The sequence below is a fragment of the Eremothecium gossypii genome, chromosome VI (assembly GCF_000091025.4).
Source record: "Eremothecium gossypii ATCC 10895 chromosome VI, complete sequence".
Lineage (NCBI taxonomy): Eukaryota > Fungi > Ascomycota > Saccharomycetes > Saccharomycetales > Saccharomycetaceae > Eremothecium > Eremothecium gossypii.
In genome coordinates, this window is record NC_005787.5 from 557265 (window position 1) to 574074 (window position 16810).

At 52.2% G+C, this 16810-nt stretch overlaps 6 protein-coding genes and 1 non-coding gene across 7 annotated transcripts; 3 read left to right on the plus strand and 4 right to left on the minus strand.

The window, feature by feature from the left end:
* Positions 1–34: 34 nt before the first annotated feature.
* UTP10 (snoRNA-binding rRNA-processing protein UTP10) lies at positions 35–5359 on the minus strand (the record flags this gene model as incomplete). Its single annotated transcript, NM_210975.2, has 1 exon — positions 35–5359. One exon carries the CDS (start codon positions 5357–5359, stop codon positions 35–37), a length of 5325 nt encoding a protein of 1774 aa, NP_985621.1.
* A 320-nt stretch (positions 5360–5679) lies between these two features.
* Positions 5680–7902, minus strand: PRM10 (pheromone-regulated protein PRM10; the record flags this gene model as incomplete). Its single annotated transcript, NM_210976.1, has 1 exon — positions 5680–7902. One exon carries the CDS (start codon positions 7900–7902, stop codon positions 5680–5682), a length of 2223 nt encoding a protein of 740 aa, NP_985622.1.
* A 507-nt stretch (positions 7903–8409) lies between these two features.
* On the plus strand, positions 8410–10872 carry IME2 (protein kinase IME2; the record flags this gene model as incomplete). Its single annotated transcript, NM_210977.1, has 1 exon — positions 8410–10872. One exon carries the CDS (start codon positions 8410–8412, stop codon positions 10870–10872), a length of 2463 nt encoding a protein of 820 aa, NP_985623.1.
* A 795-nt stretch (positions 10873–11667) lies between these two features.
* On the plus strand, positions 11668–14046 carry AGOS_AFR077W (AFR077Wp; the record flags this gene model as incomplete). Its single annotated transcript, NM_210978.2, has 1 exon — positions 11668–14046. One exon carries the CDS (start codon positions 11668–11670, stop codon positions 14044–14046), a length of 2379 nt encoding a protein of 792 aa, NP_985624.2.
* Positions 14047–14334: 288 nt separating this feature from the next.
* Positions 14335–14745, plus strand: PAM16 (import motor complex subunit PAM16; the record flags this gene model as incomplete). Its single annotated transcript, NM_210979.2, has 1 exon — positions 14335–14745. The coding sequence occupies one exon, from the start codon at positions 14335–14337 to the stop codon at positions 14743–14745; it is 411 nt and encodes a 136-aa protein (NP_985625.2).
* A 240-nt stretch (positions 14746–14985) lies between these two features.
* AGOS_AgSNR37 lies at positions 14986–15226 on the minus strand. The gene has a single exon (NR_149380.1). It is a non-coding gene; the product is annotated as an AgSNR37 (small nuclear RNA).
* A 169-nt stretch (positions 15227–15395) lies between these two features.
* AGOS_AFR079C (AFR079Cp) lies at positions 15396–16745 on the minus strand (the record flags this gene model as incomplete). The annotated part of the gene is made up of 1 exon (NM_210980.1): positions 15396–16745. The coding sequence occupies one exon, from the start codon at positions 16743–16745 to the stop codon at positions 15396–15398; it is 1350 nt and encodes a 449-aa protein (NP_985626.1).
* Between the last annotated feature and the right edge of the window lie 65 nt (positions 16746–16810).

Genomic DNA, 16810 nt, shown 5'->3' on the forward strand with positions numbered 1-16810 from the left:
TATGCTTTACATCAGAGGATCTCCTGAACTGAGATCATGTCAAATATCTATCGAACGGCTCGCCAAGGACGGTTTCCACGACCTTTACTAGGCCTGTTCTGACCTCTTGTTCGACTTCCTCGTCGTCGTCTTCCAGTAATTCTGCAATGACTGGGACCAATTGCGGCAGTAGAACCAGCCAATGCTCACCAACCTTTGCATATATCAGCTTCGTGGCTTTAACAGCCCACAGCTTCTGCGAAGTGGCACAGGAGGCCTTCATGTGCTCGACTAGGGCGCGATGCAGCAGCTTGCTGTGCTCATCGACACCTGCATTGTTGGAAGCCAGCGCTGCGATTGCCTTTACCAGGTACTTGCCGATCGAATCCTCTATGTTGGCCAGCTGGTTGACGAGGCTTTCGGCAAGGAGCTCGAAGCGGGCAGTGGACTTCCAGTACTCGTCGCGGTCGTACTTGAAGGATGCGGTGAGCGCGGTGAGCGTGAGGCGGCGTAGGTTTGTGTCCGAGACCGCACCGGAATGGAAGTCGTTGAGCAGGGCGTTGGTAGGCTCTAGTAGATAGGTGAAGTAGGAGGTGATGATGGACTTCAGACTCTCCTGTAGCTTGTTGAAGAACTTGAAGAAGGCAGTGAGGCGCTCGACCTTGGTTATCTGGAGGTTCGAGACACTCTCTCCGTCGAATGCCCAGCGCACCGTGAGTGCAAACAACGGACGGAAGATCTTGTCATTGAGCTTCAACACATATATGTTTGCAATCTGGTGGACTGAAGCCTCAATACGACTGATGGTGTTATTATCGAAAGTGCTGACGGACCGATACTCAAACATGGCCAATAGCAGCTTGAAGAAGGTTGGCGACTGAGAAGTCGCGGACTTTTTGTCAATGGCCTCGACGGTGGACTCCAACGTGGTCAGGAAGAGTGACACTGCTACCGAATTACCTGTTTTGCTGATATCAGTAGTCCATATCCTATAGAGCGTTTTCAGGACCTCTTTCAAGTCTAGCTGCTGCACTAGAAGGGAAATCACGTACAAACTAATGGAGTTCTGGACTTCATCCGCAAAGAAGATCGCGCGCATGACATCTTTGAGGTTAGACTGCAAGAACGATGGAATGCGCTTCATCATAGCCGCAAAGAGTAATACCACAGATAACTGGACTTCCTTCCTCAGGTCGGATTTGGTATCCTGCACAGAGTCAAAGATAGCGAGGGCCCTTGGAACAATTTTGGCGTAGAAGCCGATGGACTTGACACCCAGGACATGGACGGTGTTTGTTAGCACAGCGAGAGCAGAAACCACAATATCGGTGCTCGAAGAATTCAATTTTTGGACTCCGATCTTCAGGCATTCAGTCAGGGTACTAGCGTCCAGCCTATCACCAAACTTACTCACCAGGGTGGAGGTAGTATTCAATGCTGCCTGCACAACGCCCGGTGCCTCTGCTTCATCCGTTACAATAGCAAGTAACGAGGACGCAGTCATGTTGGCATAAGTGGCGGATGAGTTTGGCTCACTTTCGAACTTGGTCCCAATAACCAGAGTGAGATGTTTTCTAATGATATCCTCGGTGTCCTTGCCAAGCAATGGCAATATAGATTCAACAAATGTCGATATAGGGAGGAGGTCAAGGATATGACCGAGTAAACTGAACAGGATCTCCGTCATATCCGCTACTGGATTATCATTGTCCGGTTCGGAGCCAGACTCATCGCCATCTGACTTCCCTTGCTCAGTTAAATCTTGCGTGCTGCACAGTTCTTCGACATTATTAATAAAGACAAGGTTGTGTTGCAGAACTTTGGCGAATTGATCTTTCACATCCGACTTGACTTGCTCCTCTGTCTGTGGATCCAATAAAGCCGAAAGAAGCTTCAGTTTCAAGTTATTCTCACCCTTATTGCCACCTTGGTTATCCTCAGCAAGTATCTTGTCCATGAAATCAAATGTGTTCCTTTTATAGTTGAACATTTCTGATGGTGTATAATTCAAGATACCGTTGCTTAGAAGGGTCCGAGGGGAGGTCTTGTCTTTCAAATCAGGTTCCGATAGGAGTTTCACTAGTTCAAAAAGTCCAGCAATGCCGGTGAGCTGATCTAAGACAGCAAATTTGGACATGAAGCTTCTGGAGAACTCCAAGATGGACTTAGACTCTGCGATTTCAAAGTTTTCCACTTTGGCGGAAAACTGCTGGGACAACAAGAACAAAAATGGAGCAATTGAAGAGGAAGGTTGCAGTGTCTTAATCAAAGTGGTAAACAACCTTACCCGTCTATGCTTGGGCACATGTGAGAAGGCGGTAGAAAAGCTCATCAATAGGAACTCAATTTCGTCAGTCATACTGGATGACCCGGATTCCAACAAGGCAGGAACAACTGTCTTCACTGTCTTTTCGACAACCATCGTAGAGAACTCGTCATCTTGGCGTAGCGAATGAGCACCCATAAATGTGAAGATGGGCATTATTGAATGCAACACCAATTCGGGATTCAGCAGCGCCAACGCGCTAATTACCAATAACAGTTTGTTCTGCACTTGTGGGGATGATGATGCTCTAATAGCAGCGACCAGGATATCAGTTCTCACGGATCGTAGTTTTGGAGTGGCCCCTGTAGCGCGCAAGGAGTCAATGGTATGAAGCATACATGATGCCAAGGTTTCTTGAGCGTACAACACTGGTAGACCGCCGTCGTTGTCCAGAGTATCCAAGTCAGCAAGAATATCGAAAAGCGAGGTTAGCAAGGCTTCGCTGCCTTGGACCTTGATCTTGTCCAATGCCTCCAAGAGGATAGTTAGTTTCCTCAAGTGGATTTCCGCAATTCGAGAGACTTCCTCCTTTTGCAAGGCCGCCTTGTTACTTGCTGAAGAGCGTCTTCTTCTTTTCTTTATGATATTAGAAGTCTCATCAACGTTAATCATATTTTGTTTGATTACGGAGACCACAACGTCTGCACTCAACGCCAAGGATTGTAAAGTCTCAATCGAATCGTATGATAAATCAGCAGATGCTGTCGACTCAATGATATCTTGAACAATCTGACATTGAACAGGTTGCTTTAGTGTAGGGTATATTTCAATGAGTCTTTTGGCCATGATGGAGGCGAGTTGCTCGAACGGTGATTTAAGCGCGCCGAGAAGGAATTCTATTGCCGCTGGGTTCTTTTCTTTCTTTGATAGCAATAAAACCAATACAGATTCAAATTCACAGAAGTTGGTCTTATTCTTGGAGCACTTAAGCTCCCATTGAGGACGTTGTTCCAAATATGATGATAGGAAGTTCTCCCAGAGTTGAGAATAGGTTGAGGAAAAAGACTCGTGCCTGGCTAGGAAACGCATCAATACTAGTTTAGGCTGTGGCAACGGCATGTAAAGAGCTTGATTAGCCCAGAATAGTAAGTACATTTTCTCATTCTTTTTTGGTATTAGTAACTGAGATATGTCATAGTTCTCAACGAGATAACCATCCAAGAAAGTCTTTAACCAACTCTCACTCTCTTTGGGGTTCAACATGGGTACACTTTGGCCTTCACCGTATATCTTATCATTCAAAAAGTAACGTTTAGTGAAAGGTCTCTTGGAAATCTGATGTAAAACCTTCTTGACCGCCGCTCTAACGTTCTTCGATATGTCCGTAAGTGCTACAATCAGAACGGGAACCAGCGTGAAAACATTGGTGTCATTGCCAATAGTATGTATTAGCTTCGATAGGTTGGAGACGGAGATCAGCCTTAAGGCAACTGGAGCGCCTGGGGATACAATAATTCTCAGCAGGAAGGTGATTCTGCTCTCTAAAGTTGTAAAAAATGATGATAGGAAGAGCCCTGGTTGGTACTTTTTGCCAACCGATTCCACGAAAAGAGATAGTAATTTCGAAGCTTGTTCATCATCCTCTACCAGTAGCGAAATGTTCTTAGTACATATGTACGCGGAGTTCTTATTCAAAAACTCCGTGAACGGCTGAGCTCCCCCAGCCAAACCGGCAACCTTCGAAGCTTCTAGTCCTTTAACCACGTCTTCCCCGTTCACCGGCTCAATTCTTTCAGCAGAGAACAATGACGTAGTTAGCCTGATTTCGAATAATTCCCCAGTCAGGTTGAGCGAATGTAGGCACCTTAAAACCATGTCTTCATCAATAGAAATAAAGAACTCAAAAAGTTGGATCAATTGCGATTTATCCTCCAGTAGCTCAGACAAGTGGATCAAGTCTGTTATGATTAGTCTGACCTCAAACTTCTCGAGCTTTACCTGCTTGAGAATGGAGACAATAGAATTTAGCTTGCCATGGTCATACCTTGCAATAGAACGAACATATGATGTGACAAACTTATCTGCTGGTGTCTCCTTCTTGGAGAGAAAGTCAATTAGGCAGTCGTTCGATATCTTCGAATCAAAAAGAGTGTAGATATTAGCTGGCAGTTGGTCTACGTTACCATGGCCCTTCAGAGTCTGGAAGAGCTTGCACACAGTGACAAATGCACAACGCTTGGTGGAAGCGCTATCGGCGAGGTTGGCCAATATGGTTTCAGTAGCTGCTAGCAGTATCTGCTTTTTCAATGGCAAGGCCGTGACTAGAACAACCAACACAGTATGTGCCGCCATCTGACAATCATCAGAAGGCGAGGCCAGAAGCTTTGCGCAGACTTCTAACAGAATCGGAACCAAACGCTCTAGCTTCTCTTCGCTATTCGAGTTAAATGCAACTAGGTTAATGAACGCACATGAATTAAAAAGCAGTTGGTTGGTGTAAGTGACCTTCTGCTTCACCACTTTGCCCACGTAGCTCGTGTAAAGCGTCAGAAAGTCCATGTCATTAAACAGCTTCACGATTGTGAGGTTGGACGGAACGCTCTCGGCCTTTGCAAAGTTTGCGAGCGAACTGAAAAGAGGGGGAAGCTTCACAATATTCAAAATGCGCTTGAATACCGGCGACTGGTAGTAGTTGAGGGTCGACAGTAGCAGCATCTCCGCGTTGTGCACGTGGATCTGGAAGCGTCGCACCAGCCACTCGGTCGCATGCAATGTAGGGGTCAGATGCCACCATGCAGACGCAAGCATCAGATACGCATTTACCGCTTGGTCTAGAGTCCGTACTTGCTCCTTGGTCTGCGTGTTTCTGTCGATGTTCACCGACGACGCACTGAACAAGGAACGGCTGAAGACCTTGAAGCGCACATCGATCTCAACCAGTTCCTCCAGAGCGCTGGTGGCGTTATCAAAGATAAAATCATAATCCTGGGTCGCAGCCGTCTTGGGGTTGTAGATCAACGAAGCCGAGTGCAACTTCTGTCTTCTCTTTCGGTCTAACGCAACCGTAGCGTTGCTCGCAGCCACTTGCGCTAGCTGCTCTTTTAGCGACGACATTATGATGCAGTAATGCTAAGTATGCCGTAGGTTCTAGTCGCCAAAAGATCTACTAGAGCAACTAAAGTCCTGCAGTCGCCTTTACCTTGACTCCATACATACTATTTAAGCTCATCGCATCTGTCCCATTCCAAAAATTTTTCAGCTCTGGCCTCGGAAAAAGAAACGGGAGAACTGGTCACCGTAAACGTCTCGACGCTCGCGGCGACAGAGGCATGACAGTACACGTTCCCACGAGCTCATCGCACCGCTGAAGATGCATTCCAGGTCAAAAAGAGCTGCACAGTCCAGTTAATTAACTACTTAATCTATTAAAATTCTTACAAGGTGAAAAGACCGGTGCGTTTCTTTCCGAATGGATAAACCACCAGTGTCGATGCGAAAAGACCGACGGAAATACCGATACAGACCTGAATCATGGTGATACCGAACGATATGGACGTCCTGCCATCCACACTATTCACAGCGGCGTTTGTGCCGTTACTGACCATGTTGTTGGCGCTCTGCACACTGGATAGCAGAGTGCTCTTCGAGGCAATACCAGATGGCACCTGAACAAATATGCCAGGCAACATGGCAGTCATAGCAAGACCTTTCCAAATACGGGAGTACAAGTTGCCCATGATTCCAATAACAAAGGCACCGATGGAGGCGGTGAACTCCGTAGAAGCAGTGAAATGCTGGCCGGACCAGTAGGTGACGACGTAACCAGAACAGGCAATGCAGACCATGACCGGGATCTGGGACCAGCGCGCTTGGTTAATCAAAGATAGGCCGAGTGCAAACCCCGGCACAAAGATGAAGCGGAACCACGGCGACAGTTCTTTCTCACACACGGTCTCGTTTGTGGCATCGCGGTAGATCCAACCAAAGAGCGCGGCTCCCAGAGTGATACCGAAACCTAGGAAGAGCGAGTAGATGATGGCATAAAACATCCGCACGGAACCTGCGACAAGACTCCGGCTCTGTAGTTCTAGCGAGCCGCACAAGATGATATAGCCCGGAAGAATGAGCGCTAGGGAACCCTGGACAGTGGACCCGAAACAGATATTCGAGTTGGGAATGGAGCCAAGCGCACGGGCACAGAAACTCACTACGATGGAGGCTGTGATTTCAAAGACATTTGAGTAGACATGGGAGCGCTGGGCAACGATAAACTGAAGTAGGCCAACGCAGCAACCAATACCGAAAGATACCACCAGGTTAATCCAGTCACCTCCGAAGGCGAATGGAGTCACCATACTTGCGCAGAAACCGTACAGCAACACGCACATCCACGCCGGATAGAGGTTCTTTTCAGCCATGATCGTCTCGATTGTGCGACTTGCATCCTCGACACTGATGATGTCGTGGACAACTTGCTTGTAGATGGAGTGGACCTGGTGCAGTTTCCAGAGGTTGAGCCCCTGCGAACAGCGCACAAGCTGCACTTCCGAGGTCCTTGTAATTGTATCACCGAATGACACGACCATGCAACCCGGCAGGTACAAGAACTGACTGTCAATCTCCAGGACGCGCGAGGTCATAACCATATACTCCTCCAGACGGTGCGTTGGCGCGCCGTACATCATAAACGCCTTACACAGACGGAGAATGAAACGATGGCGCTGGAGTAAGTCTGCAATGTGCACCGTGATCCTCGCCTCGGACATCGCGGACTTCCGTTTCAGCTTGATGGGGTTGGGGATTTTGCTTCCGCGCGGGCGCTTGGCCTTGAACTTTGGCATCTCGTAGCTCTCGCCGGTCGGAAGCGTCTCAGAGCTCAGCGTCTGCGCGCTCTTGCGCAGCCCGGGGCGCTGCGGGGCCTGACCGCCGGGCTGGTTCTGGTACAGTCGCAGCAGCGAGCCCAGCACCCCCCCGCGCACGTGCTGCGGCGGAGGCACGTACGTGGCCTCGGACATGTCGTCGCGCTGCTCCTCCTCCTGCTCCGGGTTGTACTCGTCGTCGTAATGCTCCGCGACCGGCATGAAGAAGCCTGACTCGCCGGACGAGCTCATCGACATCATGTCCACCGACTGTCCGCTCGACAGGTGGTGCGCCTTCATGATCTCCCGCGCCGCCGCCTCCGCCTCGGCTGTCGGATCCGGCCCAGCCTCCTCGTCCTCCTCCGGCGCCTCCGTCACCACCGGCACCATCCCGCCGCCCGTCATGTTGATGAAGCGCTCCATCATCCCGCCGCCCTCGCCCTCGTCGCTGCTGCGGCTGCTCGTCCGGCGGAAGAACTTGCGGAAGTGGTCCAGTTTGCTCTCATCGCACTCCTCCTTGTCCGCCAGCGACGAGCTCTCGCTCGCCACCGCCTCCGTCTTCTGCGCAGCCTCATCCTGCTCCACCACCTCGTCCTCGTCCGCAAACTTCACCGCCGTCTGCTCGCGGATCGTGTCCACTGCGTCTTGCTCGATCAGTCCGCTGCGCGCTCCGCCCGCCGTTTTCTTGAAGCTGGGCAGCTCCGCGACCGCGCCGCTGGGCTCCGCGGACGAACCTGACGACTCCGACCCGCGCCGCGCCTCCTCGCCCTCTGCTGCTTGCTTTTTGTTTTTGCCCATCCTTGGCTCTTGATCGCCTGGTCCCTGCGCAGCCTACCTTCAGATCTTATATACTTATTGCTCGACATGAGGTCATATCACGGGCCTCATTATGTCATAGCGTTCGGTTATCGAACGGAAGGGCCAGACCCTCTTGGCTGCTTACGGCAGCCAACCATGCACCCACCCACCCATGACATCGTCCGGACGCAGGTGCCGGACATCATTTTGTGGAGCCATAAGTGCACCCAGACACTTTTACCGCATGGGGCAATATGATTACTCGGCGCCAGTGGGCGGCTAAATCGCTGTCAGACAGGAAACGGGCCCCCACAAACACAAGACATCATTAACAGGTTCTTACGGACTATATCAGGAATATATAAGGGGGCAAGAAGCGAACAGGCCTGGAGGTTATAGGGAACCACTTTTTTTCAGCATTGGGCTCAGAAGCGCAGAGAGATAGAGTGAGTGAGAGGTTGGCCAGAAGCGATAACAGTACGGGTTTAAACGAGCAGCAACCTATTCATGAAGTACTACTCGAAGAAAGGGCATCGGGAGCAGGCTGAGGCTATGGGCGTTCCGCCAGATGTAAACAACCCGCCTTTCTACATCCCGTTGAAACCGGTGGAGGGGCGGTACAAGTTGATCCAGGAGTTGGGCAACGGGTCGTTCGGGTCGGTGACGTTGGCAAAGGCGCAGTTCGAGATCTCGCAGATTAACGGCAAGGAGGGCACGCTCATGGACCAGTCGATCATCCCGACGATCCGCGAGGAAAACTGGAACAACAAGAACAAGGGTCTCGTGGCGATCAAGACCATGATGACGCGCTTGCCGACCTTGAACGACTACACGCGGGTGCGCGAGATCAAGTTCATCCTCCAGATCCCGGCGCACGCGCACCTTGTTCAGATCTACGAGTTGTTCATCGACGACTCACTATACCAGCTCCACATTGTGATGGAGTGCATGGAGCAGAACATCTACCAGCTAATGAAGTGCCGCAAACGCCGAGTTTTTTCACTCCCTACGCTTCGGTCCATATTATCGCAGATACTCTCAGGCATCCGGCACATACATGCACATAACTTTTATCACCGCGACATCAAGCCCGAGAATATCTTGATTTCGCCTGCAAACCGTTACTATAGCAAGGAATGGATCAGTGCTGGCCACTATCCCGACAACTACGTCGTCAAAATCGCCGACTACGGACTTGCGCGCCATGTGACTAACAAGTCTCCTTACACAGCGTATGTCTCAACGCGCTGGTACCGGTCGCCGGAAATCCTCTTACGTCAGGGTTCATATTCCCGGCCACTCGATATATGGGCGTTTGGCTGTGTTGCCGTTGAGGTGGCCACGTTCAAACCTTTATTTCCCGGGGCGGACGAGATGGACCAAATCTGGAAAATCTTGGAGTTGCTAGGGACACCACATCCCTGCCATGAATCTAAGATCTCCGGGTACGTACCACATGGTGGTGCATGGCTGCAGGCCGAACACTTGGCTTCAAGGCTAAATCTCAAGTTCCCGTACGTCGAGGGCAAGGATATTTCCTGGGTCATGTGCAACCCACAGTTGGAGTCTCTATGCGACGTTGTAAGAGCATGCTTGGTGTGGAACCCAGATGATAGAGCCACGGTCGAAGATTTGTCACAAATGCCTTATTTCGCGGGCACCATCGTGCAGGAGACGAAACAGCCTCCTCTGTCTACGGCGCAGTCGGCTCTGATGTTCGCAGGTCTTCTGCCCTCATCCGGATTGCAGCATCGTCGTCTGATCTTCAACGACAATGCCAATAACCACAATAGCAATAACAGTAACGGTAGCAACAACGCTACGACTACGACGACCACGACTATGACGACGAATATGACGGCTGCAACCACGAAGAAGACAACGCGGACTGGTGGGCCGGTGAATCGAAAACGGGAAACCAACGACGAGAACGATGTGGAATCTCTAGCGCACCCGATCCCCATAAAGCGCACACTGGCAAACTTGCTCAGCTTCAACAAGGAGGAGCCCCAGCTCAGCTTCCGAGAGTTCCTGAAAGAGACCTCGGCAGATAAGGCGAAACCTAACGCCAGCAACAGCAACAGCGGCAACTGTGCCGCCAACCAGCTGGGCCACAGCAACCACAACATCAACAACTACCTAAACAGGAACAACAACAGCGGCACCCAGCACGGTCCCAGCTACAATAACTACGGTCAAAACCTCAACCAGCAGAGCGGTAGCAGCAACCACAGTGGCAACGGCCGAAACCCCACCAACAACACCCACGCCGTCAACACTGCCATCACCCAAACAAACACTAACAAAACTAATCCCACAAATAATAATACTAATAATAATAATAACACCCCTACCCCGACCACGACCACCACGACCACCACGACCACCCCCACGCCTGCGACCACTACGACCACCATCACCAATCACAACGGCCAACATGATGATAATGACAATGATAAAAGCAACTTCCGCAACGTGGGTGATGGGCGCGCTGCCTCAGACTCCACCCTATCGGGGCCAGAAGAGCTCACCAAGGAGATATCCGCCAACATCGAACTATACCAGGAGCCCCCGCCGCTGGCCGAGGAACAGCCTCTATATGACGACATATTTGGCACGACCGAAAACATAGAACTAGACGAGGATGGCGACGACGACGACCCGGAGGACGAAGACGTCAGCTTCATCCTGATGTACAAGAATGCAGTGAATCAGGGCGGTGCCGGCGCCACCCAGCGCGAGAACATTGAGCCGCTGGCTCGCAACTACATACACGAATCGACGCATCAGAACTGCCACGCAATCGACGAAATGTCCATTGACGACGCCTCCACCGACTCACACAGCCAAATACCTCGCGACTTCATCATGGAGCCCACCACAATCCCGCAGCACGACATCCTCCCCCCCGCACAGGTCCGCCACGAGCCTACCCCAAACCACAGCTTTGAAGATGGCTTGAGTTTCTGACCGCAGATCTCGTTTGCTCCGTATATTACTCTATTTATCATTATTATCATCATCTGTACTTCCCCTCTTTGCAGTGGCCTAGTCGTCCACTGCGGGCGCCGCGCCAGGGCATCGCGTGATCCCGTGCGGCTGTATTTCCTCGTATACGCCACCTACACACCACCGTCGGTATTACGCCCAGCACGAGCCCCGCCGTATAAACGACGTTTGAAAGCGATATTTCCCATTCCTCTGCGCAGAGCCTGCGCTCGTATCACGAACACTATGCGCACCGTAGAATACGGCCTGGTCTGTAGCAGCGCTCGAACGCCTTGTGCCTGGCAAAAGCTGGTGACAGCGCAACAGAGCACTACGGCCGGCGCTGTGCACAACTTCGTAACCTTGCAGGCAGGGAATGACCATGTACGTAATTATACGAGACCGTGGCATAGCATTTATCGTAGCGAGTCGGGCTCCACTGCCCATCAATGTGCCAGCCGTCTGTTTGATCTCCGCTGTCTTAAAAAACTGCACGAGTGGAGCAGACTGCTGCTATACTTCCCGGCTGAGATCAACAGGGCAACCGGGTTGAAGAGAACTGCAGAGGCGGTTTGGCAGTGAAATCGCAAGGAAATTGTGCTGTATTTCTCGCGGTTGCGAATTAGGCTAACTTGCATAACGGCCCGCACAGCGATAGCTGACGTAGCACACACATCGTCAGGACGAGGTGAGAATTGGGCGTGGCAGCAGGATATAAGCTAGGGTATTTTGAACGTCTGGGCGGTTGAAGCAGACTGCCAGCGAGTAACAGGCAGGATGCGGCCCAGCACGAACTCGGACAGCGCAGCGTACCACCCGGAGGAGCAGTCGCTCCTGGAGGACGCCTCGACACTGCTGATGTTTTCGAAGAGCAACCACGGAGGGGGCCGCGCGACGCGCGCGGCGGGGGCGGAGCAGCAGAGGCAAGCGGCGGGCAGCACGCGCGAGGGGTCTGGCGAGCCTCCAGCGTCGGCTGACGCGCCGCTGAAGTCGCCCGGGCCGGCCTTGGTGGCGCTACTGGAGCCGGAGCCGGCGTCCGCTGCCGGAGATAGCTCGCGGCGGCACTCGCGCACGAGCAGCACGTCGTCTAGCGCGTCGAACAAGGGCAAGGTCGCGGCAGCGGCCCTGGCGGCGGCGGCGGAAGTGCCGTTTCCAGTGAAGCGGACGCGCGACGAGGCGCAGCGACCAGACAGGCAACGCCAATCAAGCCTCTCCAGCGTGAAGCCAGAGAGTCGCGGCAGCTGGTCGGCGCGGGAAGAATGGCCCGTGTCCGACTCCTATATTGTGGATCCCGATGAGGGCATTATTACGTGTGTTTGTGGGTACAACGATGACGACGGCTTTACGATACAATGCGACCATTGTTACAGATGGCAACATGCGACGTGCTACGGTATTGAAGATGAGAGCGCGGCTCCCGACGACTTCCTGTGCAAGGTCTGCAGTCCACGCAATATCGACGTCAAGGCCGCCAAGCGCAAGCAACAGGAACGCATCAAGAATAACAGGAGACGCAGGCGCGGCGCATCAGCAGAAGACAAGCCTGTAAAGGAGCACTCTGCAGGTGCGATCGACACCCCTGCTAGCGAGGGGAATGACGTTTCTAATACCACGCCTGTATCTCATTCGCCATCTGTGGCAGCTGCCGAGCTCTCAAACAAACAGCCCTTTATGAACGCTAAGGAGGCGTACCCTGCGGTTTACCTACCCCTGGACACATATGACATCAAAGACAAATATGTGGTCATGTTTCTTGACAGACACAGCGATGACGACTGGGTAACTCCGTACAACAAGAGAACCTTTAAGCCACTGCCTTTGGAAATCAGGGCTTATTCGGAGCCCTCACATTCTCGAGTCTTTCACGGTTTTCCGAAGCTTGGAGTCTACTCCCAGCAGCCGTGTGCAAAGGATACCCTTATTGCGGAGTTCCTTGGCGAGGTCGATTTCCAACGGAAATACCTGGAGGACCCTCGGAATAACTATCGCTTACTGGGCATTCCTAACCCGAAGGTGCTTTTTCATCCTCATTGGCCGATATACATCGATGCCAGGCTGTGCGGTAACCTTACACGGTATTTGCGTAGGTCATGCTATCCCAATGTGGAGCTCGTCACGATCAAAATGCCCGCCGATGACCGGCAAGCCTCAGATGTTAAAACAAATAAGAGCGTGAAATTTGTCCTCAAGGCCTTGCGTGATCTCGAAAGGGGCGAAGAATTGCATATTAAATGGGATTGGGACTTACGGCATCCAATTTGGAGGGTGATCAATGGTGCTGCCGTTGAGTCCATAGCTGAACCTGAGAAATACTTGCTTATCCACTCAGTGGACACAGTTTTGAGTATCTGCGACTGCGCCTGTGGCAGTAACAATAGAGATTGCCACCTACTAAAGGTGAAGAAGTTCTCGCAGACCCTCTATAGATCCGTGAAATCCAAGATGAATAACCGTTACAAGCTTAACGAGATTTTGCAGAAGGGCAAGGTCCAGAACAGAAGACAGACGCCAATATTGTCATCCTTGGCCCACGAGGCAATCACTAACTCCGCTCGCGCACACGAAGTGCTTGTAAAGCTCAACGCTACAAAGCTGAACTTCTTGAGTTCCCGTGGAAAAGGCGAACGAAACACGAGCTTCATGGTTACAAAGCCCCCAAGCTCTCTAAAGCCTGAAACAGTTGACAGCGGACACAAGCCGCTCAACGGTAACGCTAAAGATGCACAACCATACAAATGGAGGCTATTGGGGAAGTATCTCGAGCAACGCGCATCCTCTGTGCTCTCTGGCTCGCCTATCAAACTGCTGAGCAGCCCTGCCAACTACTCCGAAACGAACATAACCGATCTACAGGCGTTGGCTATACCGGTTGAGGTACAAATTTCAGCCTCTGCTCCAAAGCCTGCCCCTTCAGTAGACCTGCCGCGTCCGTCCAGCGAGCGGTCCGATACGCCCGTGGCCAACGTCCCTACCTCGGTTGAAGCAACAGCTCATCATGTGCCCGTCAGCGTGTCTCCCCTAGCCGAAGCAGTCTCAGTTGGCGCTGTCGTCAACGCAGTGGCAGGCCCTGCAGCGGCCAACGCGGGATCCGGTGTCCAGAACAGCAAGAAGAAGCTCAGCTTTGCAGATTATAAGAAAAAAGTGAAGCCGACATGACCTGGACCCCGGCAATATTCAGAGATCCAATAATGCTTTTTAGCATACCTTCATTTATTTGTCCAATCGTTTATAGCACTACTAGTAATGTTTAATGTCAATGCCCTCCTTTATAAGCAGACGTCGCTGACGCTGAGTCGGGTTCGCTCCGATCACCTTTCGTATGTAGTTACATATGAAAATTTTTGATTTGTACCATTCCCAAGACCCAAGGTCTTCTTCCGTCCATCGTGGTCCTTGCCCTGTTCGCTCTCCCCCGCAGTCTCTGTAGCTATCCGCGCCGATACCATGGCACACCGTGTTCTAGTTCAAGTTATATTCACCGGCGCGCGCGTCTTCGGACGTGCATTCACAGAGGCTTATAAGCAGACCGCAGCTCAAATGGCAAAGCAAGGGACCAGCTCCGCTGCACGTTCGCAGGGGGGTATGACCAACGAGTACGGTGGCATTACGCTTGACGAGAGTTGTAAAATCCTCAACATCGAAGAAAACGGTCCCGAAATGAACCTCGACAAGGTGGAACAGCGCTTCAAGTATCTGTTCGACATCAACGACAAGGAGAAGGGCGGGTCGTTCTATCTGCAGAGCAAGATCTACCGCGCCGCGGAGCGTCTAAAGTGGGAGCTGGCGCAACGAGAACAAGCGGACAAGGGCGCAAGCGCGCACCCGCAGGACCAGCAGCCCGGCCCGCAAAACTAAGCAGAGCCACTCCTAGCATACCGCGTGGGCAGCACGCCTGGGCTCCTCAGTAAATAGTCATAATACACACTCCGGCGATGCCCTCTACAGCAGCTTCTATGCCAAAGCTACAAACTACGAGCAGTAAAATGTCCTGGCATGGGAGAGGGCACAACAGAGCGCAACTCGACGGGTGCTAGCCGCCGTCTGCACACATGCGTCTTCCAGACCGTCCGGCCGTAGCCGGCCAAATCTAGACCCTCCCATAGCAGTTTTAATCTAAGAAACCGAAACGAAGTGGGAACTGTGCCCGGCTTGTTTGGGGCCGGTCAGAACCCGCTCAGCTATGGGTTAAAATCGCATCCACTACTTGACCCCAGTATCAACTCGTGCATGCACATGCGAACATGCGCACACAGCAAAAGATCAAATAATGGATGATAGGTTTCTAGGAAAATGTAATTAATATTATCTTGAGATAGTATTAACCACTACTGATGATGGTTTTTTAAGAAGAATCAAGAAAAAGAGAAAGCCATTCTCAGACCCGGCCTTTATATAGGTGCACCTTTGCTGTTACCCGGCCTACAGCACATATGTGTCAGCCACTTAGGGTTAGCCCGCGGCTAAATACTAAGATCAGTACGGATGATGGGGCATGTGGCTGCTGTCTAGAGTCTTACAAAGTCTTCGTTGTTGCATTCTACATCTGAGTTTATATGCAAACTGTCCGCACTGGAGTAATCTGTAGATACATCTGTTGAGCACGCTTCTTCGCGGTGGCTGTTGCCAGACGCCTGCAGTGCGACAGCCCCCAGCCTTGCTAAGGCTTGTGCGGCACCCGCCTCATCTAGGCTCTGCTGCAAGGACCGTAGGCCGTACCAGACGCTTGGCAGCGGTGTCGTGGCGGACTGCCCCCACGGGGGGAGCAGGTACATGGCAGGCTCCAACGCGGCAAGGCTAGCTGGGCGGCAATAGGGCTCTGGCAGCTCATGGTAGAGCTGGCAACCCAGGATAAAACAGGTGCCGGTGGAGTAGAAGTCGGGGCAAAGCTTAAGGTGCAGGAAGGGGCACTGCAAGCCCCGAAAGCAAAAGGAGGTGTAGGCAAACGGCCTACAGAGATGGTCGGCGGCCGCAGGCGGCGCGCGGTGCACGCGGTGGCAGAGGCCAGCACGCAGCAGCGGGTTTGCTCGCTGCCGATCAAAGGTGTCCACTGCACCGTGCGTGTGGGGACAGGACCCCGCGTGGAACGCGGGGCAGTCCTCGGCAATGTACTCATTCGGCTCATGGAGGAGAGGGCACTGCCTGCCTGTAGCGCATGTGTGTCCGGCTGCAACACTGCGACAGAGTCCACGATTCCTTCTGTCGTGGACATACCTGCAGGGCTTGTTGGAGCAGTATCCAAGCCTGCTATAATACTTGCAGTACTGCGCGTAATATGCCTTGTAACTGTCGGGCACACCAGTGGCGGTGTAGCTTCCATCCTGCCAGCGGTATGCCAGCCCATTCCATGCTATAGTAGGCGCCAGCGGCTCTGCCTGCGCATAGTGAGTGAGTCGGCCCTCCCAGAGCTTCCACTGCTGGAACAGAATCTCGCTGAGAGCCCCTGGCCTACGGAAATCAGATAGTTCTGACCTCGAGCCGGAGACTGGGCGCAGTATGAGCCCAGAATGTTCAATACTAAACACTCTTTTGGCACCCCCCGGGCTGGCGATGACGCACAGGTCGTTTTCCGGATGTTTCTGCAGGTGTTCCCAGTTGTGGCGAGGCCACTCAGGATCGCCTATCTCTCCCGGAGATGTAACCAAAGAGCATTTTGCAAGCTGTAAATCCCGGTCTTCATCAACCTTCGGCTGTTGGTGCGCATTGGGGGTAGCTGGCCCCTTGCGACTTCTGTCACATTCAAGATTAGGCGATGGCGTCTGCCGTGGGACCATGTCTGCATGATTCTCAACATAATAGCTTACTTGCTTAGCATACTCTATAAGATCCTCCAATAAATCTCCAGCTTCGGCCTGCATAACGAGATAGACTTTGCACACATTCGTATCATCAGCCTCGCCCAGGCTGGATATCGTTAGCCGTT